The 24,165-nt window shown below is 29.6% G+C and overlaps 1 protein-coding gene and 1 pseudogene across 1 annotated transcript; one reads left to right on the top strand and one right to left on the bottom strand.

Moving 5' to 3' along the window:
- The first annotated feature begins 3,549 nt into the window (after positions 1-3,549).
- LOC108861065 (putative cysteine-rich repeat secretory protein 17) lies at positions 3,550-4,705 on the top strand (annotated as a pseudogene).
- Positions 4,706-11,920: 7,215 nt separating this feature from the next.
- LOC108859852 (leucine-rich repeat extensin-like protein 6) lies at positions 11,921-13,505 on the bottom strand. The gene has a single exon (XM_018633759.2). It carries the CDS (start codon positions 13,462-13,464, stop codon positions 12,139-12,141), a length of 1,326 nt encoding a protein of 441 aa, XP_018489261.2. The 5' UTR covers positions 13,465-13,505; the 3' UTR covers positions 11,921-12,138.
- Between the last annotated feature and the right edge of the window lie 10,660 nt (positions 13,506-24,165).

A 24,165-nucleotide genomic window follows, 5' to 3' on the forward strand; every position in this document is an offset into this window, starting at 1 on the left:
ACAACCATATATGATTTGACTGCCACAAAATCTTAAACATGCCATGTTATTAAAATTAACGCTATGCCATAATGCCATTCATTCTTAGAAGCCAATCCACAAACTTGATGTTGATATATATTGTCTTTTGTGTTCCAAATACGTGGGAACGCAAAAATATGTAATCACTTAGGAAGTTAGAAACAAAAATCTAACATAGCATGTATCTGTGAAAACTGAAAATAAAATAAAACAATAGCTAATAGAATTTGAATACACAAGAACAATAAATGACGATTGATTGTTTATTCCACACAGACGATAGTCAGTAGAGGATCAATAAGATCTTTTGCCGTTTATAAAGAAAAAAATGTTCTAAAATATATTGTAGGGTTTTTTTCTATCTTCACTTGTGGACCAAACCTACCCCATGTATATATAAAGATGTAACCTAACCTAACTCTCTAAAATCGGATTTTCTTTTGCACGCACATTACAAGCCCACCAACAAGCATCAAGAGCAATATCTTCAAAAACAAAAGGTGTAACTAAGGGGTCATGAAGATCTCACAAAACAAAAGGAAGAAAAAAGAAAAAGGAGTCACCTGAAAGAATAAAAAGGTAAGATGTCTTCAAAGTGTCATATGCAAGAAGCAAATATTTTGTTTTCTTTTTCTTTTGATTGATTAAAGAATGCCCCCAACACTTGCAACTATATCATTCTGTAAAGTTCTCTTATTACAACATAAAAGAGGAAGGCAGAAAGATAATGTATATTCCATGGACCATGTCACCATAAGGTTATGGGGCCATTGCTTTACCATCTTGAAATGATTATAAACATCCTCATATGATATTACAATCCTAAAAATGATGGGGCCATTGCTTAAATATAATCCTCTTATATGTATTTATTTATAATTAATTTGATGAAGCCACAAAGGAAGTTAGTTTTTGTAAGAGTTTATAACCGGTGGGTGAATGGCCAGTGTTAAAACGACGGTGAAGTGTCATGGTTTAATGGTTGCCTTGTCGGTTTGGTAAAGACACATCAACTTCGCAGTTTGTACCAGTATTGTTTGTTTCCTTGAAGCCCCCTTCTTCATCTCCTGTTTACTCTGAACCGGCCCCGGTTTTGGGTTCAGAAATCAATACCAAATAGCTTGGCTGGAGTTCTGGGCTTCCGTTGCCTAACCCAATTGTAATACTAAATTGTTTGGCCGGCCGGTTACTGGGCTTCCTTCTGGTCAAGGACCTCTCCAACATTGCCTCAAACAGCTTTTGGGATACGGTCGATATATTGAGGCTTTATGGCCTGTCAGGGACACGAAATCACAAGTTGTTTCATTGAATGAACACCTAGGATGTGATGTTGAGATTTTTTTGATAAACTTTCTTTTAATGGTGCAGAGGGAATGTCGCTTCAGTAAGGTAATCAACATTGTGTACTTAATGGTTCTTATTTGTTGCTGACCTTTCACAAGAAAGGGTGAAGAAATACAGTCAAGCGCTACATTGACCAAAACTCAAGAAAACTTTAGGTTAAAAGTGACGGAAATTGCTCTTGTTGGTACTAGCTGGTAAATGGATGACATAATTGTCTTTTTGTGATAGGAGAGAAGCTCTCGGTAATGAACACTAATTAAACTGTCCACGTTCTTACCACAGTCAGTGATGTTAAACCCGGTTAAGACGTCACTGGCAAATCCTTTTGTTACAGAGGTAAACTACGTACATAGCAAACTAATTTAGAAGCTCGGTCTCTAAATAAAAAAATCAATTGATCTGAGACTGGCTTTCTTATAATGTGAGGCAGGTGGAGCTGGCATGGTAATAATAAATTAACAAGTGAATTCCTTCATTTCAGGTTAGCACCATACGAATCGTGTGAATTAAGTCACACCTCTGATGTTTTACACTTTTTCGGCCTTCTTGTCGATCGTAGCAAATAAGTCTTAACCTTCAACTCTTCTCTCAAAACTTTATTTTTTCACAAACTGACCTTGTCAAACAAGCGTAACCAAAAACAATAAACCATCTATATATACGGCATATATCAACTGATCAGTATCAAAATCACTAAGTGTCTACCTACATAAACATCAATCCCAACAAAGCATCTACTTTATTAAAACAGAAGTACACGTATGGATTAACCCTACAATTTGCACAGTATTTACGCCTAAATGCCACTGAGAATTAAATTAAACTACCTAATTTAATGCTTGTCTTTTCCAGTTGAGTTAATGTGTTGTCTTAATATAAATTAAGTTACCTATTTTAATGTTGTCTTTTTCAGTTGAGTTAATGTGTTGTCCTAATATAAATTTTAATTTTTTTTCTCTACTAAATCAATTTCTAAATTATTTATAATTATATTAATGCTGTCTTTTCAATTTAATAAATACATTTCCTAATTCTAAATTTACCATATTTAATGATAATAAAAATCGCATATGATATGGTAGGAGATCACTATCTTTTAATATTCGAACCAAAACAATTTTTATGTTAAGTTTAAGTTTTTGCCATACATTATTCAAATTTATTTGTTATATAAATTTTTTACTTTTATATTTTAAGAATTTTAATTTTTTAAACAATTCAAATGAGTTATCCGAACCAAAACATGAACCGAAATTATAAATACCGAATGAGGCTAAAACCTTTCACCCCAAAATTCTAAAACCCAAAGAGACATGAATCAAACCCGAATGAATATCCGAACGCCCATCTCTACTACAAGATATAGAAACTGAATCACTTTATTTATTTTCAAAAAATTATTTTCCACTGATTTTCTCATTAGTCTACAGTAATTATGAAAACTAATTGTCAAAATCCAATCTGAAAATTATTGAACACGTAAGCCCATTTATAATGAATTAGCAGTTAGATCAAATATATATTATATTACATTTCATTTTCTTACAAATTATAATTTTAATTTTTATATGTCACAAATTTGTTAAAAGTCTAACAATTATTTATTCTTACAAATTTTATAAGTAACATATCATGTTTAATAGCATACTAACCATATTGTGTATTTTCATACTTATCATTTAAAAGCTTTGTTTGTTATATATCTTACACATACATCTAATCATATAAATGTTAGATTTGTTTAGGTGATCTCCACTGTCGGTGATACATTTTACGTTAAACGCAAAAATATAAAATTACTTAATTTAATATGATTACATTTACAAATATAAAATTTAGTACACCCAAATTAAGATTTAAAATTAAATGCCGAGTGTGATTATTTTTTAACAAATTTATATTAATAGAAATTCCAAATATTTGGAATTCGAAAGAATTATGACCCACATCTATACTATTTTAATTAGGATAACTGAATTTATATAAGAATATTTTATTAAAATTTTAATTTTAATTTTTGTTATAACTGCAAAAATTAGTTTTAGATATAAATTTATTATCAAATATTACAAATACATCATTTAATACAAAAAAAACTAAAAACAGAAAATAAATACCCGTGCGGTCGCACGGATCAAGATCTAGTATTTTATTAAAACCCACTGAGAAAAATAATCCACAACAATGTATTCTTTATCGTCGACTGTACCAAAACGCGTCATTTTGATCTATGTCTTGGCCATACAACTTCTCCTTATAAACAGCGAATTGTCCTTAAACACGACCAATGCATATCTCAAACCACAAATGTTTGGTTAGTCAAGGAAAATACAAGCCGGGAAGTAAGTACGAGAAACGTTTAAAATTTATCATCAAAAGGTTCTATTCGGTCAGTTACAAATGTTACGAAGGGTACGGCGATCCTACTTTATCCGCTATCATCCAGTGCCGCGGCGACTCCTACGGGCCCAAGTGCCACGACTGCTTTGCCACCGCCTTCGCTGCTGTAATGTCACATCAATATTTTTTTTTGCTAAAGCACATTAGTATTTATAATTAGTTATATTTAAAAAAAAAATTGTACAAATCTGTGCACAGCTAGTTTTGTTAACATTTAGCATAAGATAAAAAGCTACTTATTTTATGTTAATTAGTCTCGTGCTTGCGTATCATGGGAGCATGCAAGTACAATAAAGCCATGGAAACATGGTTCTCAGTTAGATCAAAGATCATGTCTTGTTATAGCTTTTCAAAAAAATTCTAAGCCATCAAACTTATGATGCAATCATTGTAAAAATGTTATGTTTTTTTTTGTAACATTCATTCAAAAAAAAATAGTCTCGTGCAATATCGTTATTGATTATGGCGTAGATATTTATATTACAGCTTCGTAGGATGTCCGTGGTACAAGGGGAGGATAATATGGTATGATCAATGTCTTCTCTTGATTGATGCCAAATATTCTATTGGGCAGATCGATTACAACAATAATTTTTGTATGTCCAACGCTAAGAAGTTGGGAGGAGATCAATTCGCGTTTATAGTAACTTGGAATACTTTCATGGACAATCTGACTACTTTAGCTGTAGATAATAACACTAACAAATTAACACCATTCTACTCTGCGGGGAAGATGCGGTTTATGGGTGATATGTTGTATAGAATGGTGCAGTGTACAATAGACTTAGACCCAAAAGCTTGTTGGGAGTGTATGGTATTTAATAGCATACATTTTCAACACTGTTTGAATGATAAACGAGGAGCGAGATTTATGAGTAGGAGCTGTACTTTTAGGTTTGAGTTTTACCCTTTTCTAGACAAGCATGTCCAAAATATTTAAAGAGCTAAATAAATATATAACTTTTTGTTTGAATTTTTCTTCAGTCAAAAGTTTATGTAACATCAAGTGCTACTTCTTTTTTATGAATGTATAAAGAATAAAACAACAAAATATTGAGTGAATAAGAGAATGCCCGTCTATTTTGTTTAGGGTCTGGGAATTTTAACATGCACTCAAAAATTCGAATCGGAATCGTCCCGAATATATCTGAAAGAACCGAAACTGAAAAAAAATCAATCCGAATAGACCCGAAACAAAAAAAACGACCGAATAGATCCGACCCGATAAAAACCGATTTATACCCGACTTAAAAATATGTATATCCAAAATTATGATTTTTGTTATTATATATATATACACATATTTGTTAACTATATTTGTTATTATTTTGTACCATTTTAAGTAATATGAAGCTTTAAAATGTAAAATTTAGAGTTGAAAATGTTTTATTTTAATTATTATTTTTTAATTTTTTTTTTGTAAAATGTTAAATATATATAACAAATATTGACTAAATTTGATGGAGTTTGGGTATGTCGTGCTGATCTAAATACCGAACTTGATTCGGATCCAGTATGGACCCAAAAATTATGAGTATTTTATTTGTATTTTAATTATAGAACCGAATCGACCCGAACCTGAACTAAAAATTTACAAGCATCTATTAGGTCCAAATGTTTAACACCAAAGGAGTCGATTGTGGAAAGAACTGGTCTGAACCCAACCCGAAAACCTAAACAACCAAAACTTTTTTGTTGCTTGATTCTTATGATTTTATCAAATGTATTTTAAATTATTTTCTCATAGTTTTTTATTTTTATTTAGATTGAGACTATATGTTACAAATGATGCGAATCCAGACCCAACAAGCATTTAATACATCCATACAAAAACAACCATATCACAATTCACATCATGATCATGTTCTTGTGAATGGTGACAAGAAAACAATGGCTAATCACTTAAGCGTCGCAGCGCAATTCCATATCACTGAACAAAATATATATTCCATCAGTTATATAATTTAAGATGTTTTAGAGAAAATTTGATGTTTCAAAATATAAGATATTTTGCTATATAAAAATAATGGAACCTTTATTAAAGATTAGTTGACCAATAATATTTTACTGCATTATTTATTATAGAAATTTATTTTAGATTTATATTATTAACAATGTCATCTTTTTAATTTAATCAAAACATCTATATTATGAAACATATGAAGTATTTTTTGGGGACAGAAACTGGTTTAACCCTTCTTCTTAAATTTATTACTATAATAATAACTCTTTTTCTTAGTTACCAGTTTATTTTATACATATTCCCCCTTATTTCATTTGTTATCAAAACTGTATTTACGAAACTATTTTAACTCATCTTAAAATAAATAAATAATTATGATTTTGAAATCAAATAAATTTATTTTATCCGCGTTATATGTTGGCACAAACTTATTGATATATTTATTTATTTTTGGGCACAATTTTGTTTAAATTTTACGGGTTTATTTAGATATTTCAACAAAATTGTCATGTTTTAACTCACAATTATTTAATTTTGATAGATCTAATAGTGATTCGATACATTTAGTTGTTTTAGCCACATATTTACTTAATCTTTTTGACAGACTTAAGTAGCATTCAATAGATTTATTTGTATTTGACCATAAAGTTACTTAATTTCTACAGGTCTAATAGATATACCTAGATTTATTTATTCTTTGACCGTTGATTTATTTAATTTTACAGATTTGTTTTAAAATTCAGTAGGTTTATTTTACCCTTTGATAACATATTTATTTAATTTTGACATATTTAATTAGGATTTAATAATTTATTTACTTTTTAACCACATATATAATTAGAACTAAGTGATACTTTCGTGCTGATGCACATATACAAAATATTTTTAATGTAAATATATTATAATAATTGATTGATATTTTACTTCTAATTTTAAATTGTTTTATAATATATATTATATATTATTTTATTTATTTTAGTTAGACATGTAATTATGGATATATAGTATCTAGTCGCTTTTATTATCACTTGGTATATTGAATTGCATCTACTTCTCCAAATTCAGCTATAATACTTTTTTATTTTAGATAGATTAACATCTTGACTAATTTTATATTTTGCATCTAGGTTGGCTGTTGTCTTATAAAAAAATATGTTCTTATTTTAGTTAGATCTTTTGGTTATAATAAATCGGATTAGTCTAATTACTCATTGTGTGAGTATATTGAGTTATATATATTTTCCGTATTAGATGTGTACGTGTATTTTCGTAATATTTTTAATAATTTGATATACGATGCTTTAATAAAACATTTTAAAGAAATAAAGTGATGATCAGTAGAAAGTTGAAGAAATACATATTAACATATTTCTGAAATCTCTTGAAGCTTATCGATATTTATAATAATTAAAATATTTTATAATTTCAAAGTAATTTTGTACCTTAGATTTACTAAGAGCATCTCTAATACAACTCTATTTTCTGCGTCTATAACAGAATCAACTTTATTAAACAAAGAGAGACATTGCCTTTTTAGAAAGAAAAATAACGTTTCTCTATATTTTTCTCTATAATAAAGTAACTCATTATAAATGCATACAATTGGAACAAATTCACATCTATAAGATAGAATCTTCAACGTCACTCTATTTCTCATTTTAAAATAAAATTTGGAGGAAATGCTCCAATGTTACTCTATTTTCACTATATGATAGAGTTAAAAATGGATTTACTATATAAATAGAATAATCGATTTATTTTTTGTTCATTGATATATTTTCACTCTAAAATAGAGTACTATTGGAGTAGAATCCAACTCCATTATAGAGTTACTCTATTTTTAAGAAAAAAATAAAATGAACCATGCATTAGAAACTGTCTAGAGGAAAATATAGAGGAAAAAATATATTTGCATCGGAAATGCTCTTATACAGACATACCATTGATGCAAATCCACATATATAATAGAGTGAATCTCGTTTAAAAGAAAACTAGATTTTGATCCGCGCTTTGGAAGCGCGGAATATTTTACGATGAAAAATTTCACTAATAATTTAACAAATATTTTGGTAATTTTTAAAGAGTGTGTATTTAAAATATTTTTGCATTTAAATCAGTGTTTTTAAATTCAACTCGATTGTGATTATACCGGTTAATCCGGAGATCTGACAATTCAATTTAGGTTTTTAAAATATACATATTAAAAAAAATCACTAAAACCCGAGACTAACCGATTGAACTGATGGATGACCGATATGTAATCTAATTGGATTTAAATTGTAATAGTTTCATAATTTGTAATCTTATAATCCAAATTTTAAAGTTTATTATTTTGCAATTTATAAAATCATAACGTTTCTACAAAATTTTAAAGAGAAAATGATATATATAAAATAACTAAGATTAATTATTGTATTGTTTGGAAACATTGATAGTAGTATAAAAATATATTGTTTGAAAACATTGATAGTAGTATAAAGAAATAAGTGTATTGTTTGGAAACATGGATAGTAGTATAAAGAAAAGAACATTAGTGATTTAATGTAGGTTTAACTATAAAGTATAAAGGTGTATTTAATTTAAAAACTTACAAAATAAATGTTAGGTCCAACAAAATGTTTCTGTTTTAATAAGATAGATATAGAGGAAAAATATGATTGGGTTGAGATGGTTTAAAAGTAAACTAAATATTATGTCAGTAATCTTTTCTTTCTCGACTATGTTAATAATTTTAACATGAGAATTCAGATTTGTTTGGATATTTTGATTATTAGTATAGACTCTACAAACATAAAGCAAAACTAGATTTTGATATGTTCTTTGAAAGTCGGATATTTTTTTTGGTTGACAAACGTGCCGAAGATAAACAGCTTTGATATAAAGTTTAGAGTTTGATCTCGTCGTTTAATTCGGTACCGTATTTTATGAGAATCGTGTATATATATATTGTTTGGATTTTATTGCTTGGAGAATATGGCATATCTCTGTAATATTATTCACAAATAATGTCGCAATTCTAAAAATGGTTAATTACATTGATATCATTAATGAATCAAATATATCTAACTATCACCATTAAAATATATTTTTATTTATGTTTTCTTTTCATTATATTTTTCAATGGTTAATTATAGCGATACCCTTAATGAATCAAATATATCTAATTAAAAAATATTTTATTCTTCCTTTTTATTTTGTTTTCTTTTTCTTTATATTTTTCAAATAACCTATATATAAAAAACATTTATAAAATTTAGAAATGAAAAGAGATTTTAAATATAATGTGATTCATGAAAAGGAAAATTTACAAAATAATCTTTGACTTTAAAGTAAAGAAATAATGAGAAATTATCAAAACTACCATATTCGATTCTACCAGAGGTTTGATACCAATTTTCAAATTTACCATTAATAAATTTCCATTTCCAAAAACACCCTAATTTTTTGATAAAATACCACTAGAATAATTTTTAAAATGTTTATAGAACATTTATAAACCTGTCACAACCCCTTTATACTAGAACCTAAACAACAACCACTAAAGCATAAACCCAAATGTTAATATTTTTTTGATTGGTGGTATTTTTGAAAAGTGGTACTTGACTTGACTTATGGTATCTCTAACAATTTCTCTTTCATGTTTAACTTAACCACATTTACCTTCATTTTTAAAAAGAAAATAAACACTTATAACTCTAGAATTACCTTTAAAGTTATATTTGTATCTCAAAACTTTCAAGATAAAACCTTTTTTTTATATATTCAAAAGAATTTTGGAATTCATGAAACAAAATTTGAAAATATGCAAAAAAAAAAAAAAATAAAAAACAATTATAAAAATCGAATTTTAAAAATTATAATTCAAAAAGTATAAAATGTTTTAAAAATACTAATTATATATACATATATATAGAAATATAACAATGGTATAAGAGTCTTGCCTTTTAATGAATAAAGAATTTTTGAAAATGTCCCTTTAATAAAGATAAACATGATTAATGGTATCAATAATGTAGTAAAAGTGAAATTTCTTCAGAAATAATTTCCATTTGAGAAGATAATCTTAAGCAAAATAATATATATTTCAAAAGTAATAAATATTTTATTAAAAATAAATTTATTTTCAAATTATTTCAATATAATTTAAATAACATAAACTAAAATATATGTAATGAATAATCAATATTATTCTTTTTACTTTTATGTAAGTTTCCTTTTTATATTTTCCTAATAATATTTATAATTAAAAAATTTATAAAATTTAAAAATAAAATATTTTGGCTATTTGCCGATATGACCCAAAACTCAAATTCGAACACAAAACTAACTCATATTTTTTTTGTAACTTTCATTTGCCACATTCACCCTCAGATTATTCACGAAAATGCCATTAACTTTTTTTTTTTTGAAAATGAGTTTTTTTTACTCTTTCATCCTCATCTTCTTCAAGTATTTACAATAAAGTCATTTCCATCAATAAATCAACCACCATAAACAACCAATTTGAAGCTCTTAATGCACCTAAAAGCGATTTACACTATTTATATTTCTTATGAACTAATAACAACATATATTTCACTTTCGTTTGAGCTTATGCGTGCTTGGAGAAGAATTACGTGTGATAAACAAGTTATCCCACTGGTTGAAGCTATGAAATCAATTATTTTTTCCAGATCTGTCCGGGAAGTCTTCTGATAATAGAAGACTTACACGGAAGTCTTCTGGTCAATGCAGATGTTAGTTTTGCAATTGACTTTTATATAAATTATTAAAGATGGCTTCTATGGAAGTCTTTCACTTTTCTTTGTTAACAAAAAAATCTCGAAAATACCAGAAAAGACTTTTGCAATTGAAAAATAAAACTTAACTATTTTAATTTTGACTATACGACTTACACGGAAGTCTTCCGGCAGAACACTTACACGGAAATCTTCTTTCGGAAGACTGACATGGAAGTCGTCTAAATAAAATTAAATATTTAAATTTTATTCTTCAATTGCAAAAGTAACCAGAGACGATTTTCAGAGACAGTGAGAAGACTTCCACCGACAGTTGAGAAGACTTCCGGAAATTTTTCTGTTAGAAAACTTTCATGTAAGTGTACTAGAAAAAGTTAAATTTCTAATACAATTCGGTTAGTTGCAAAACTAATATCTGCACTAGAAGACTTCTCGCCTTACACGGAAGTCTTCTAGCGAATAGATCTGGAAAAAAAAATCAAAATCACTGTTAGGTCCAATGACGTTCATGTTTAGGTTCTCTAAGCACACATCAATTCTTTATGAAAGTTACTCACTCGTTCTTGACCAAGAATCATGAACTTGAGTAACTATAGTAAGCTTATAAATTCTGAAATAAAAAAAAAGTTGAGATTTTGGAATGAAATAAAAGAGAAAGTGAAAGGGAAAGAGAAATTGTTCGTGTGTGTATGAAACAAGAATATGAAGATGTAGATGTTGAGTTTATGTGCATTTAGAGTTTGTAATTGTTTGTTCAAGGTGGTTTATCTATTGATGACAATGACAATGTCGTAAGTAAAAGAAGAAGATGAGAATGATTGAGTAAACAACCATTTTCGAAAGAAAAAATAATAATGGTATTCTTGTGAGTAATCCAAACTTTTGGGATGAATAGAGCAAATGAAAGTTTCAAAAAAGTCATGGGTTAATTTTGTGTTTGACTTTAAGTTTTGAGTCATTTTTGAAAAATCTATATATATATATATATATATATAACAATACAAAATACATAAATTGATGTGAAAATGTTATATTCGTACTTATTATTTATTTATTAATGTGATATATATAACTATATTATTTTAATTGATAGATAAAATTTATCAGATGTTACCATATTTCTAAGAATTTGAAATAAAACTAAAACTAATACTCTAAAAAAATTAAGATCATCCGTAATTTATTTTATTCTTAAAAGTTAAAACAAAATTTGAAAATTTAAAGTTTTTTCTGAATTTTAGAGATTTTTTAAGTTTTATTTGAAACTTATTATTAAAATGAACATACTTTAAAACGAGCACATGTTTTATAAATGAAAGTATTAAAATGAGCAAAATAATTAGTTTGGGTATTAAAATGTTTAATGAAATTTAGTTGGGTATTATTATGAAATTTTCCCTATATAAGGTACATTCCCAAATTTTAAAACATCCATAAATAACTATCAGACAAATTCGTCTTTTCTTAAGATCATTCATACCTTCCCTCAAATTTCAAAGAAATAAAATATTCTTCACATAAAAATATTTAGAATTCCAAATATATAATGCCAACTTCTTAAAATTGAATTACAAGAAAATAAATAGTCAAACAAGAAACAGTTTAGTGAACTGTGAACACTAGCGTTACGTAACGTACAACAGATAGCATTCCATTCGGTCAAAAGACGCCTTAGTCATGCATCGGCGGTGATAGAGTACACGGAGGCGACGGATACACATATGGTGGCGGAGGAGGTGACAGATACACGTATGGTGGCGGAGGAGGCGATGGATACACATATGGTGGTGGTGGTGGAGGCGGGGGCGGGGGCGGTGGTGGCGGTGGTGGCGGTGGTGGTGGTGGAGGCGGTGGACTAGGCGGAGAGCAGCCAAAAGAAGCACAGTCAATAGGATATGAAGAAAAGGATCTACACTCGGCGGGAGACCGTTGGATTGGCCTCAACGGTAAACAATTTCTACTGTTGTCAAATTCCCGAAGCCTCAGACAAACCGGTGGCTCGCCGGAGAAGAAGTTATAAGAGTAAGTAAAGTTCTCGAGGTTCGGTAGTCGGCAGATACCCTCCGGAATGTAACCGGAGAATTTGTTATGAGCGATGTTTAACTGCTCCAAACTCTTCATATCACCCATAGTCTCTGGCAACGAACCGACCAAGTTATTATAACTCACGTCAAAAACAGTCAACTGGTTTAGCAAACCGATTTCCCGGTTTAAACAACCGCTAATCTGACTATTCGTGATAATGACCTCATGTAACGTTTTCCCCATGTTGTAAAAAGCCGGAGGCACACAAGATCCTTGGAGATCGTTGTTGGCTAAGACAAGAACCGAAACCGGAGAGTTTCCGATGTTTTCCGGTAGCCTAAACCGGAACTTGTTGTTGTTAATGAAGAGAGCATCAAGGTTTAGGTCAAAGAGTTTGCTCGGAACATCACCGTAGAAACCATTAAACCTAATATCAAGAAACTTTAAAGAAGGTAACGTGAAGACTACGGAAGGAAACTCGCCGGAGAGTTTATTGTTGCTGACGTCAAGCTCGTGAAGAAGTCTGAGGCAGTTTAGAGACATAGGGAGTTGACCTGTAAAACGGTTGGAATTGATATGGAATAAGGCAAGATCGGTTAAGAGACCGAGCTCTACCGGGAGATAACCAGCGATGTTGGCATGGTTTAAGTCTATACCGGCTACGGTTAAGAGGTAAGGGTTATCTAGAGCGGGTGCACAGAAGACGCCTGTGTAGTTACAAACATGAGGACCACACCAGTTAGAAGTGAAGCCGTTTGGGTCTGAGGTCATTGTGAATTTCCAAGCTTGGAGAGCTTCGTAAGCTTTTAAGAGCCTTGGGTTTTCGATGGGAGGAAACCATTTAGGAGCATGTGGGGAGCATGGGTTGATGGGAGGAGTATTGTAAGTGAAAGCTTGAGGAAGAAGAAAGAGGGTGAAGATGAAACAAGAGGCTAAGAAACGCCATTGGAGGAAGAAAGCTTCTGTTCTCATTTTGAGATGGTGGTTGTTTGTGTTTTTGAATTGGGACTAAGTATAAGTAGGCCTGGGCACGGATCGGATATTCGGGTTTTTGAAGGTATTTGTGATTTGCTTCGAATGTTACGGATATCTGATTTTTCGATTTGCTTTGCTTCGGAAAAATACGGATATTCGGAAAAACGGATATCCGGAAAATAAATAGATATTTGCGGATATTCGCGGATACTTACGGATCTCTCATTTGTTTTGATTAATACAAATAATCTTAAAAATTTGATACAAATTTGTTTTGTAAAATATATTTTTTGCATGATATAAAAGATAAAAATTAAAAAAAAGCAATGAATCTTCATATTTTGTAAATTTTTAAACTTAGTTAAAATTATAATAACACAAAACTTAAAAAAAAATTATAATTATCGTAAATATTTTCTCTTCCTTTTATGTAATACTTTTATATAAGTAATAATATGAATAAAATCTATCAAATAATATATTAGAATAATAATTATATAATTTTATACATTTAAAACTTTAAATATAATCAAAATATACATGTATTTATATATTGACGGATCGGATCGGATATTCGCTTCCCAAAATTTTAATATTTGTGATTTGCTTCGATTTTGACGGATATTGAATTTTAGTATTTGCTTTGCTTCGAAAGCTTACGGATATTCGGAATTTTCGAATCGAATAGCAACGGATAACGAATCGAATCAAATTTAACGGATAAAATGCCCAGCCCTAAGTATAAGGTTGTATTTGTATAGGAAAAGGTGTAACCACTTCCGTTGAAAAAATATTCTTTGTTTGATATAGGAAATAAACTGTAGATGATCCATTTCTAGTGGTTATATATTGAAGAGTCAATCTTTATGTTTATTAAAATCTTGTAAGGATGATATTCAAATGTGGTGATTAATAAGTTTATAAAATAGAATAAGAGAAATAATGGGTGACAGGGGAGCACTGATTTGACTTTCGTTTATTTGGTAGATGAGGTCAGAATTAGCAAAGAATGTTCGTTGATCCCTAATTATCAATCTGCAGTTTACATTGCATAATCCTGACTTTTTTAAGCAATTTGCAATCAAATTGGACGAATATGTACACGCTTTTATAACACACGCAAACTAAATTTCAAAAGCAATATTATAAGGAAAAACACAACTGAAAATGGCGCTTTGAAACATCTAAATATGTTAGATGTATCATGTATCTAACAACCTTCATCCGATAGAAATGAACAAACCGAGAAAGAAAATCTATAAAATATATAGAACTAAAGAATTCAACAAATCTAAAGTAAATGATTGGGACTGTTTTGTATAATTAAGTTAAATCGTAGTTTTAATATGTTTAAAATTCTTCTTTAAATTAAACTATGTCACATAGTCTATGTGGCACCTTTTAGATATGCATTACAAAGATACGACAAGTCCCGTGTTAGAGCAAGCTTAAGCTCGTTACATTTGGTTACACCAACTGCTGCCCCCGTGGAACTAACACCTTTCATGGCCTGTTTTACTATGAACTTGGTAAGCGAATTTAACGTTACAAAAAAAAAACTAATTTAAAGAAAAAAAGTAAGTTGTATTTGAAAATTATGTAATGCCACACAACTTGTAACTCCTGAATAAACTATTAATGACAATATTGGGATATGAACTCTCGAGCTACATGTGTAGTACAGGTTGCACATTAGTCAGCACACGAAAATAACCTTTTTAATAGGCTCATAATTATATTATAGCCTACGACAATTGCCTTGTTTCTTCAACACACGATCCACTCAATCCTTTTTTTTTTCCACAAGTTAAAATTATATTAATGGCCCAAAGCCCAAAAGATACAAGACCGCAGTCCAAATCTCATACAAACCAACTAAACTAAAGCCCAAACAAGAAATAGGCAGTCTAAACCGAAGGAAAATGGACCAAGGCCCAAAACCACACAAAAACCAAACTCCACCGACACCTCGGTGAACACAACCACGTGTCATGATCCTCGCTTAGACTGGCACACGTATTACACGATCTTCTCAAACCGCCGAGCTTCGCTATTGCATGTCTACTCCGGAGACCACGAACGAGACCCACTCGTCGTCGCGAATCCTCGGATCTGATACCAACTTAAGACCACCGGAGAGCTTCATCGGGCTTAACCCGAGATCTCAACCCAAATCAATGCCGCTCGCCTCTACTTCATCACCGTTTCAAAACGCCGGAGAGCCTTCCTCGACGACTCGAGAGCTCCACCAGATCCGACGCCGAAACCCCCAGATTCGCTACCAAACCGAAAGAAACCGGAGTATAAAAAGCCTCCTACTGAACACACAAACTGAAACTGCATGTTCCCCTTTGACGGAAAGGAGCAACATCGGAACGCCAAAGCCGACCGTTCACCGAGAGGGCGATGCGACGACGGAAGCCAGATCTCAAACCGAAAAACAGAAAAGGACGGAACTCTAACAGCGAGAGATTGAACATGCAAAAAATCCGGACCGACGGTGGCTGTGGAAGTTCACGCCGTCGGCCGGAAGCAGTAAAGACGACAGAACTTTCTCTCTCTTCTCTCTCTTCTCTCTCTTCTCTCTCCTTTTCACGATCCACTCAATCCAGCACATACGTATCTAGTATACTCATATATAGTTTATGTAGGGACGGCAAAAATAGAATCCGAAGAATTTAATCGAACCGAACTTAATTCAAAATATAGATACGAATCTAAACCAATACTGATTAAATATCCTAACGAGTCCAAAATTTTGTATTTAAAGAACAAATCTAAATCTGACTCGAATCGAAGTATTTCAGGTACTCGAGTATATCTAAAATAGATTTATATACCAAAATATAATTAATTATTTTTAGATTTAATGTATAAAACATCCAAAATATATAAGATATTTTTAATTTGTATAAAATACTTGAAAATATATATAAATAGTCAAAAGTAAATGTCTAAAATAACTAAGGTATACTAAAAAATAAAAAAAATACTTAAAATATCTATTAATTTTCTATCCAAATATTCAAATCAAATCAATTTAAATGTTAAGTTTAAGTTTGTTATTCAAATTTATATGTAATATATTATTTTGTTTATAAATTTTGAGAACTTTGAAGTAAATAATAAGTTTTAAAATTCTAAAAATAATTTAAATGGGCTATCCGAACCCGAACCCGAACCGAACACGCAAAGATCTGAACCGAACCTGAATCGAAATTTAAAAATACCCGAGTGGAACTGAAATTTTTAATTTCGAAAATCTGAAATCTGAATAGGTATCTGAACATCTACCTCTAGTTTTGTCCACAACTAGTAAAATAATCAGATGGTTTTTGTTATTTACTACCAAAAACACGGTTTAATAGCCTTTTAAACTATTTTATCATAGTATAATACTCCTTCCGTTTCGAATTACATGTCGTCTTAGAGCAAAACTTCTGTTTCAAAAGAAGTGTCGTTTTATGATTTCAATGCAAAATTTATTGACTTTTTATTCTAAGTTATTTTTTTTATTGGTTGAAATCTGGTTATATGTATTGGTAATGATATTTTTATAGTAAATATACAAACTTAAATGTTTTATTAATCCGTGTGTCAAAGTCTAAAACGATAAGTAAAATAAAACGGAGGGAGTATCAATTTTCCTAAAAAGAATTAAATCATATTAGAATTTGTTGACAATGGTGGGTTGGGACAAAAGCAAAACCTCCGGTTTGATCGTTACTTTTGTCAGACTTAGGGCATGATTGGTTTTGCCGCTACCACCCGCAAACGCAGCTTTTGCGGTTGGTAGCGGTTGTTGGCATTTTGCAACAATCATTCAAACCGCTCTAAACCACTCTAAATCGCTCAAAACCTCTAAAATTCAAAAGCTGGTTCCAGCTAGCGTTTGCGGGCGGTTGCGGAAGGGTAAATTTTTTTTTTTCAACAATATAAATTCAAAAATAAAAATTTAATAAAAATTTTAAATTAGAATTATGAAAATACTAAAACATATCTATTATATTTTAATTAATATTATAAAATTTTAACATAAAAATATTTCTATAATTTTAAAAAAATTTAAACTATTATTTTATTAATATATTTTTAATATTATTTATAATTTAATGATTTTTGATATTTTTATAATTATATAAAATGTAAATATTATTAATTTATTATTTAACTGTTGTTGCATCTGGTGGTTAACCAGTCATAAGTATCCGCAAACGCATAAATTTCAAACCGCAGTACCAGTCGTACAAATCTCTTAAAACCGCTAAAAACCGTAACCATCCACAACCGTAAACTTCCGCAACCGCAACCGCTGCGTTTGAACCAGTCAGGCCCTTAATACAACTTTTTGGAGGACTCTCATTTTTGGTATCTTTTCTAAGAACCACAATAAAAGTAAATTAGTTGATCACTATATATTTCATTTACATTTTCAATGGCATGATTCATTATCACCTTGCTTTATTTTTCATGTAATGGTACTAGTTTTAGGGTGGGCGTGTAGCTAAAACAAAAGACGTAGACTTCCGTATAAAGGTACGTACACACGTATGTGTGTACACGTATGTACAACTATTATCTAGATTATCCATATTTTACTAGGCAACTTGATATATATATATATATATATTTTTATAACCGTGGGAGTTCCCAGGTGGTAAGCCCAGACTAATCCCACGAGGTCTTCCATCCGGACACGTACGGTTATAGGCGGAAAGGTGGCCAAAGCGACTCGAACCCAGGGCGGACACTCCAGCTGGAGTTCCATTACCACTAGGCCAAGAGCTCTTGGTTTTGATATATATATATTTCTCAGTTGATTCTAAGATTTATTCAAATTCTAACTCGATAACTAGGTAAAACATAGCAAATCATAAATTCCGGTAACTACCAAAGATTTATAGCTGTTGAAAATCAGTCTTTTTTCCCAACTGGTATAAGGTGGTTTAGTGGCATACGAGTTTTAGGGAAACCGGCTTCAAAGATAATTAATTACATTTATGGTGTGACCATGCATATATGAACTTGTTGTTTACCACTTAAAAAGAACTATAATGAATAGTCATATATTTATGTATGTGTATATGATTTATCTACTTAATGTTATTCGTACTAATAAAATCAATATGACCAATGAAAATATACTGATCAATTTAAAATGAATTGTATAAGGTAATTCTAGTACGATTAATATTTTTAGTATTTTTAGTATCTATCTTATTTAAATTATCATGTAATAAATGTAAAAACCATATATGGAATATGGACAAACAAGAGAATTGTATTTAAAGAAACACATCAATGCCATAGTCTCTCTCTAGGATTATTCTCTAACCTCTTTCTAGTTCTCTCCGCCGTGAACAGTGGCTCCGGCCGACGGGTGGGCTATTACAGCCACCGTCGGTCCGGTCTTCTTGTTTTTCTTGCTTTCTTTTAGCTCTAGTCTAGGTTTATCTTCTCGTTTCTTTTTGGGGTTTTTTATGTTTCCGGCGTCGCACCTCCTCTCGGTGGACGGCCGGCTAAAGTCTCCGCCGTTGTATCTATCCGATGAGGATGAACGGTCGGCTCTTGGTTTTCGCGCCGAACGGTCTATGCGTTTTGGCGGCAGCTCTGGTAAAATTTTTAGGGTTTTTCATCTGTGTATCGGTGGTGATTCCTGGCTTCGCTTTCGGTGGAGAGCCCGACGGACTGATGGGTCTAACTGATGAAAGAAGCGATGGTGTTGTTAAAATGTTACGATTGGTGTCTATATCTAGCCTGGAGGAGAGCTCGGTACGGTTCCGGTGAAGCTCTCCGTGGAAGAATAGGCGAAGAAGAGAAGTATGTGCGCTCCAAAAACGGTGAGATCCGGCGAATCGGTGGTTGCCTCGGTGGCTCCGGCAAGCACCGATGTCTTGAGTCTTGATGTGATATTTCAGATCTCGAGGGAGGAGTGGTGATGCGTCAGGCGCGTGAGGATAGAGTGCAACGCGTGGACGGTTGCGAGAGTGGATTGACGCGTGGCGTCGTTTGGTTTAGGGAAGTGGGCTTCGAGGCCCCTTATGTTGTTTTTTTTTTATGTCTGTCCTTTTATTGGGCTTCGGATTGTAGTTCGTTTGTTGGGCTAAGACCCTTTAATATATTTCATCAGACGGAAAAAAAAAAAAGAAACACATCAATGCAAAGTTAGACTATGGTACGTATTATATATAAGGATGAGACATTTAATTTAAATATATGAGATCCACTTTTAAAATTTACATAAAAGAAGTTGTAATATTCCTGATTTAATAAGATAGATTTTTATAAAGATTCAAGATAATCAAAACTAAAAAAAACTTTAAAAAGAACGAGCATAAGCCCTAAAAGAGAACAAAAAAAAAACGAAAGAAAGAGGGATTGTGTTTTGTAGCTAAGCCCGAAAAGCAGACCCGTCCCTTGCATAAGGCTTAACAAGCACTAGATTTTGACCAGCGTTTTTGAAGCGCGGGATATTTTACGATGAAAAATTCCATTAATAATTTAATAAATATTTTGGTAATTTTTAAAGAGTGTGTATTTAAAATATTTTTGCATTTAAATCAGTATTTTTAAATTCAACCCGATTGTGATTATACCGGTTAATCCGGAGATCTGACAATTCAATTTATGTTTTTAAAATATTCATATTAAAAATCACTAAAACCCGAGACTAACCGATTGAACTGATGGATGACCGATATGTAATCTAATTGGATTTAAATTGTAATAGTTTCATAATTTATAATCTTATAATCGAAATTTTAAAGTTCAATATTTGCAATTTATGAAATTATGACGTTTCTACAAAATTTTAAAGAGAAAATGATAGATATAAAATAACTAAGATTAATTATTGTATTATTTGGAAACATTGATAGTAGTATAAAAATATATTGTTTGAAAACATTGATAGTAGTATATAGAAATAAGTATATTGTTTGGAAACACTGATAGTAGTATAAAAAAATAAGTATATTGTTTGGAAACATGGATAGTAGTATAAAAAAAGGAACATTAGTGATTAAATGTATGTTTAACTATATAGTATAAAGATATATTTAATTTAAAAACTTACAAAATAAATGTTAGATCCAACAGAATGTTTCTATTTTAATAAGATAGATATATACTTTAGACGACCGACCACCTTAAATTACTGTTATAAAGGCCGCATTTCACAGAATATTTCAATGGTGTTGTGATTTCGTGTTCCCTAGAACCAGTGAAGTTGGAGTGTACAACTCCCATTCGGTGTGCTCTTGTTAACATATTTGGTTTTTACATATTCTCTTACTATTTTTGTCGGATATCATATATATATATATATATATATATATATATATATATATATATATATATATATCAATATTATTAAAGTTGAAGTACAAAATCTGAGTGTTTGGAGACATAAATTGCAGTTTAAAAATGAAGTTTGTTTGGAAACATGGATAACAATATTAAATGAGAATTGTTTGGAAACATGGATAGCAGTATATTTACTTCCTTTTATTTACACATTTAGTCATTGCATTTATAAAAAATTAGGTATTTCCTTTTTGTAATTTTTTTATTTACAGATTTGACAACTACATTTAAAATCAATTTAAATTAATTAATTATAATTCCAAACTTATTTAAACAAATTGATGTCTCCATATATTGATCATTAGTAATATGTAAAATTACTATTAAAAAAATATTTCACTTATTTTAGCCAAACACATAAAATTTTTTTTTTTTTTTTTTTTTCACAAAATCATTTAGGCATAAACATTCGGATACCCATTTAGATACAAGTCGTTTCTTTCGGGTATAATTTTTTTGGGTTTTTAAATTTCTTTTTAATACTTCCTTCTTGTGTTTTTTTTTTATTTATAGATTTTACCATTGCATTTAAAATCAATTTAAATTAATTAATTAAAATTTCAAAAATTATCTAAACAAATCGATATTCATATAGTGATCATTATTAGTATTATAAAAATATTAGTAAATAATTTTTTTATTTAACTTCATTTATCCAAACACATAAAAATATTTTCTATTTGTTTACGAAATCTGTTAGGCATATACATTCATGTATCCATTTAGGTACGGGTCGTTTCTTTCGGGTATATATTTTTTGGGTTTTGATATTTCTTTTTAGATACTTCCTTTTTGTATTTTTTTATTTACAGATTCAACCACTGCATTTTAAATCAATTTAAATTCATTAATTACAATTCCAAAACTTATTGAAACAAATCGATATTCATATATTGATCATTATTAATATTTTACAAATATTACTGAATAAAATTTTATATTTCACTTAATTTAGCCAAACACATAAAATATTTTTTATTTATTCACGGAATCCGTTAAAAATAAATATTTGGGTACCCATTTTTGTACTGGTCAATTTTTCAGGTATAGATTTTTTTGGTTTTGATATTAGGCCATGTTTGGATATAAATTTATGTATAAGTTTCAAAATGAATCCTCCGGGTCTGTATGAATTTTGTTCTGATGTATAGAAAACTAAAAGTATTCAAATAACGAAAGTATTTGAAAATGATTTATATTTGAACAGAAATAATGGCTGCACATAACAAAAAATCAATATAAAAGTACTGTACATTTGCATTCAAAATCATTTTTTTTAACAACAAACTACACAAATATGTTTATTTGTATAAAACATTAAACTACAATGTAAATATTTAATTAATTTAGAAATATGTCACATTGTTTAAACAAAATATCAATATAAAAGTATTATACATTTGCGTTCTAAAATTATTTATTTTAACAACAAGTCAAATAAATATATTTATTAGAGAGAATAAAACAAAGCCAAAAAACACATAGTTTACCAGAGAAACTCTATATGTCGAATTTATTATAAAGAATATTTTACTAAGATAAATACATTCAATAATTAAAAACAAATAATATATTTCATAAATGTGAAAATAATACCCGCCTTTTCAGGGGCGGGTCAAAATCTAGTTGTTTACTTAACAATTTGTTTTTCTTAGATTTCTATTCGTTAGTTCAAAAAAAGATTTCTTTTCATTCTTAAGAATTTATTATCTTATATATGCAGTGCCGGTCCGGATTCATGTGGCGCCTAAAGCGTACAAAAAAAATTATGCCCTTAAATATAACTAAAATTTTAATTGCATTTTAAGTATGCAATCAAAACAATGCAATAATCTATTAAATCTTAATGCGTCAGCAGAAATAAAACAAAACTAGATTTTTGACCCGTATGTTTGTATTATTCATAATTATATGTTTTTAACTTTTGAAATTTGATAAATTTAATTTTTATACTCATTATGTTATAGATTCATGTGTTTTTTCAGGTTTGACATTGGTATGTATTTTTCAATGTGATTAGCTTTCATTTATAATATGCGATTGTGTTTTTATTGTATTTTTATTTAGTTTATTTGGCAAATTAAACGGTAAAGTATTAGAAATTTAAGTATACTTATTGGCTTTATTAAATTATATTATAATTTTTTTTTAAAGTTGAAAATAATGTTTGAAAGAGAGAGAGGTGGAGGTGAAGAACGAAGAGACGCCGGCGAGAATACTTGAAAACTCTGCGACGGGCAAACCATGTTCCCGAAATTAGTTTTTTTTTTTTTAATTTGTATAATTAGAGGGTTAAAATTGGGTTTACGTTAATATCAGCAAGTATATCTCATTTTTATTAATGTGATAGCTTTAGTTTATGAGCTTATTATGTTAAGTTAGAATATCTATAATAATTGATTTTTCGTTTGAAAACTAAAGTTAAAATATATTTTGAATCATGTTTATTAACAATTAATATATAGTTAACCGAATGGTTTGTGTTTCAGAAAAAAAACCCGAATGGTTCCCAACAATAGCATTACTAAAGTTATGGAATAGTTCTGGTTTGAAATGTTAATTCAATTAAATTTGGCACTTGATTTAACAATATTGGTTTACTAAATTATTTAAGCAATTGTATACATAGATTGGTTTTGTAGTCAAACGAAAATTGAATGTCATTCTATGGTTAGGAAGATATTGAAAAGTTAATGGGCTTGCCGCTTGACTTCATACGGGAAAACTTTCTCTAGATATTAGTTAATGTAGAATTAATATTAGTGGCATTCTATTGTAATTTTTAAAATAAAATTAGGGTTAATTTAAATTTGTACTTCACTTTTAATAGTTTAGATAGTTTAGATACAGTGAGATAAAATCATATTATTCATGAAAATAATGTTTTTATTGATGAACTTTGATTAACTAAAATGTTTAAGCCGAGTTAATTACTAATCTTATTTTTCTGTAACATTTTCTATAATAAAAACCCTAAATTTTATAATATAGCAAAATATGATAAAATTACATTAACATGATTTTTCTTTTTGTCAAAATATGTAAAAGTTGAGCAACTAATAATTTAAATCCTTTGGTATAAAAAATATTTTGTACACAGTTATTTTATCAGAAAAAATAGAATAGAAAATAAAATGATTACTTTGATTACTAATAAATTATTCTTGAAGAATAAAAAAATAAAAAACAAATCTGGAAGAAGAATGTCTATTTTAAAGATATTACTAAGGTTTTTCTAATTAAATGGTTTATTAAATAATTTATATGATAGAATATACTAAATTTATTAAAAAGGTAAGGAATAAATAAGGTTTAAATAGTTTTATAATAATA

This window comes from Raphanus sativus, chromosome 5 (assembly GCF_000801105.2).
Source record: "Raphanus sativus cultivar WK10039 chromosome 5, ASM80110v3, whole genome shotgun sequence".
Taxonomy (NCBI): domain Eukaryota; kingdom Viridiplantae; phylum Streptophyta; class Magnoliopsida; order Brassicales; family Brassicaceae; genus Raphanus; species Raphanus sativus.

Bases quoted from the DNA above. Each gene is read 5' to 3' on its own strand.
- LOC108859852 (XM_018633759.2), bottom strand. From the start codon at position 13,464: ATGAGAACAGAAGCTTTCTTCCTCCAATGGCGTTTCTTAGCCTCTTGT.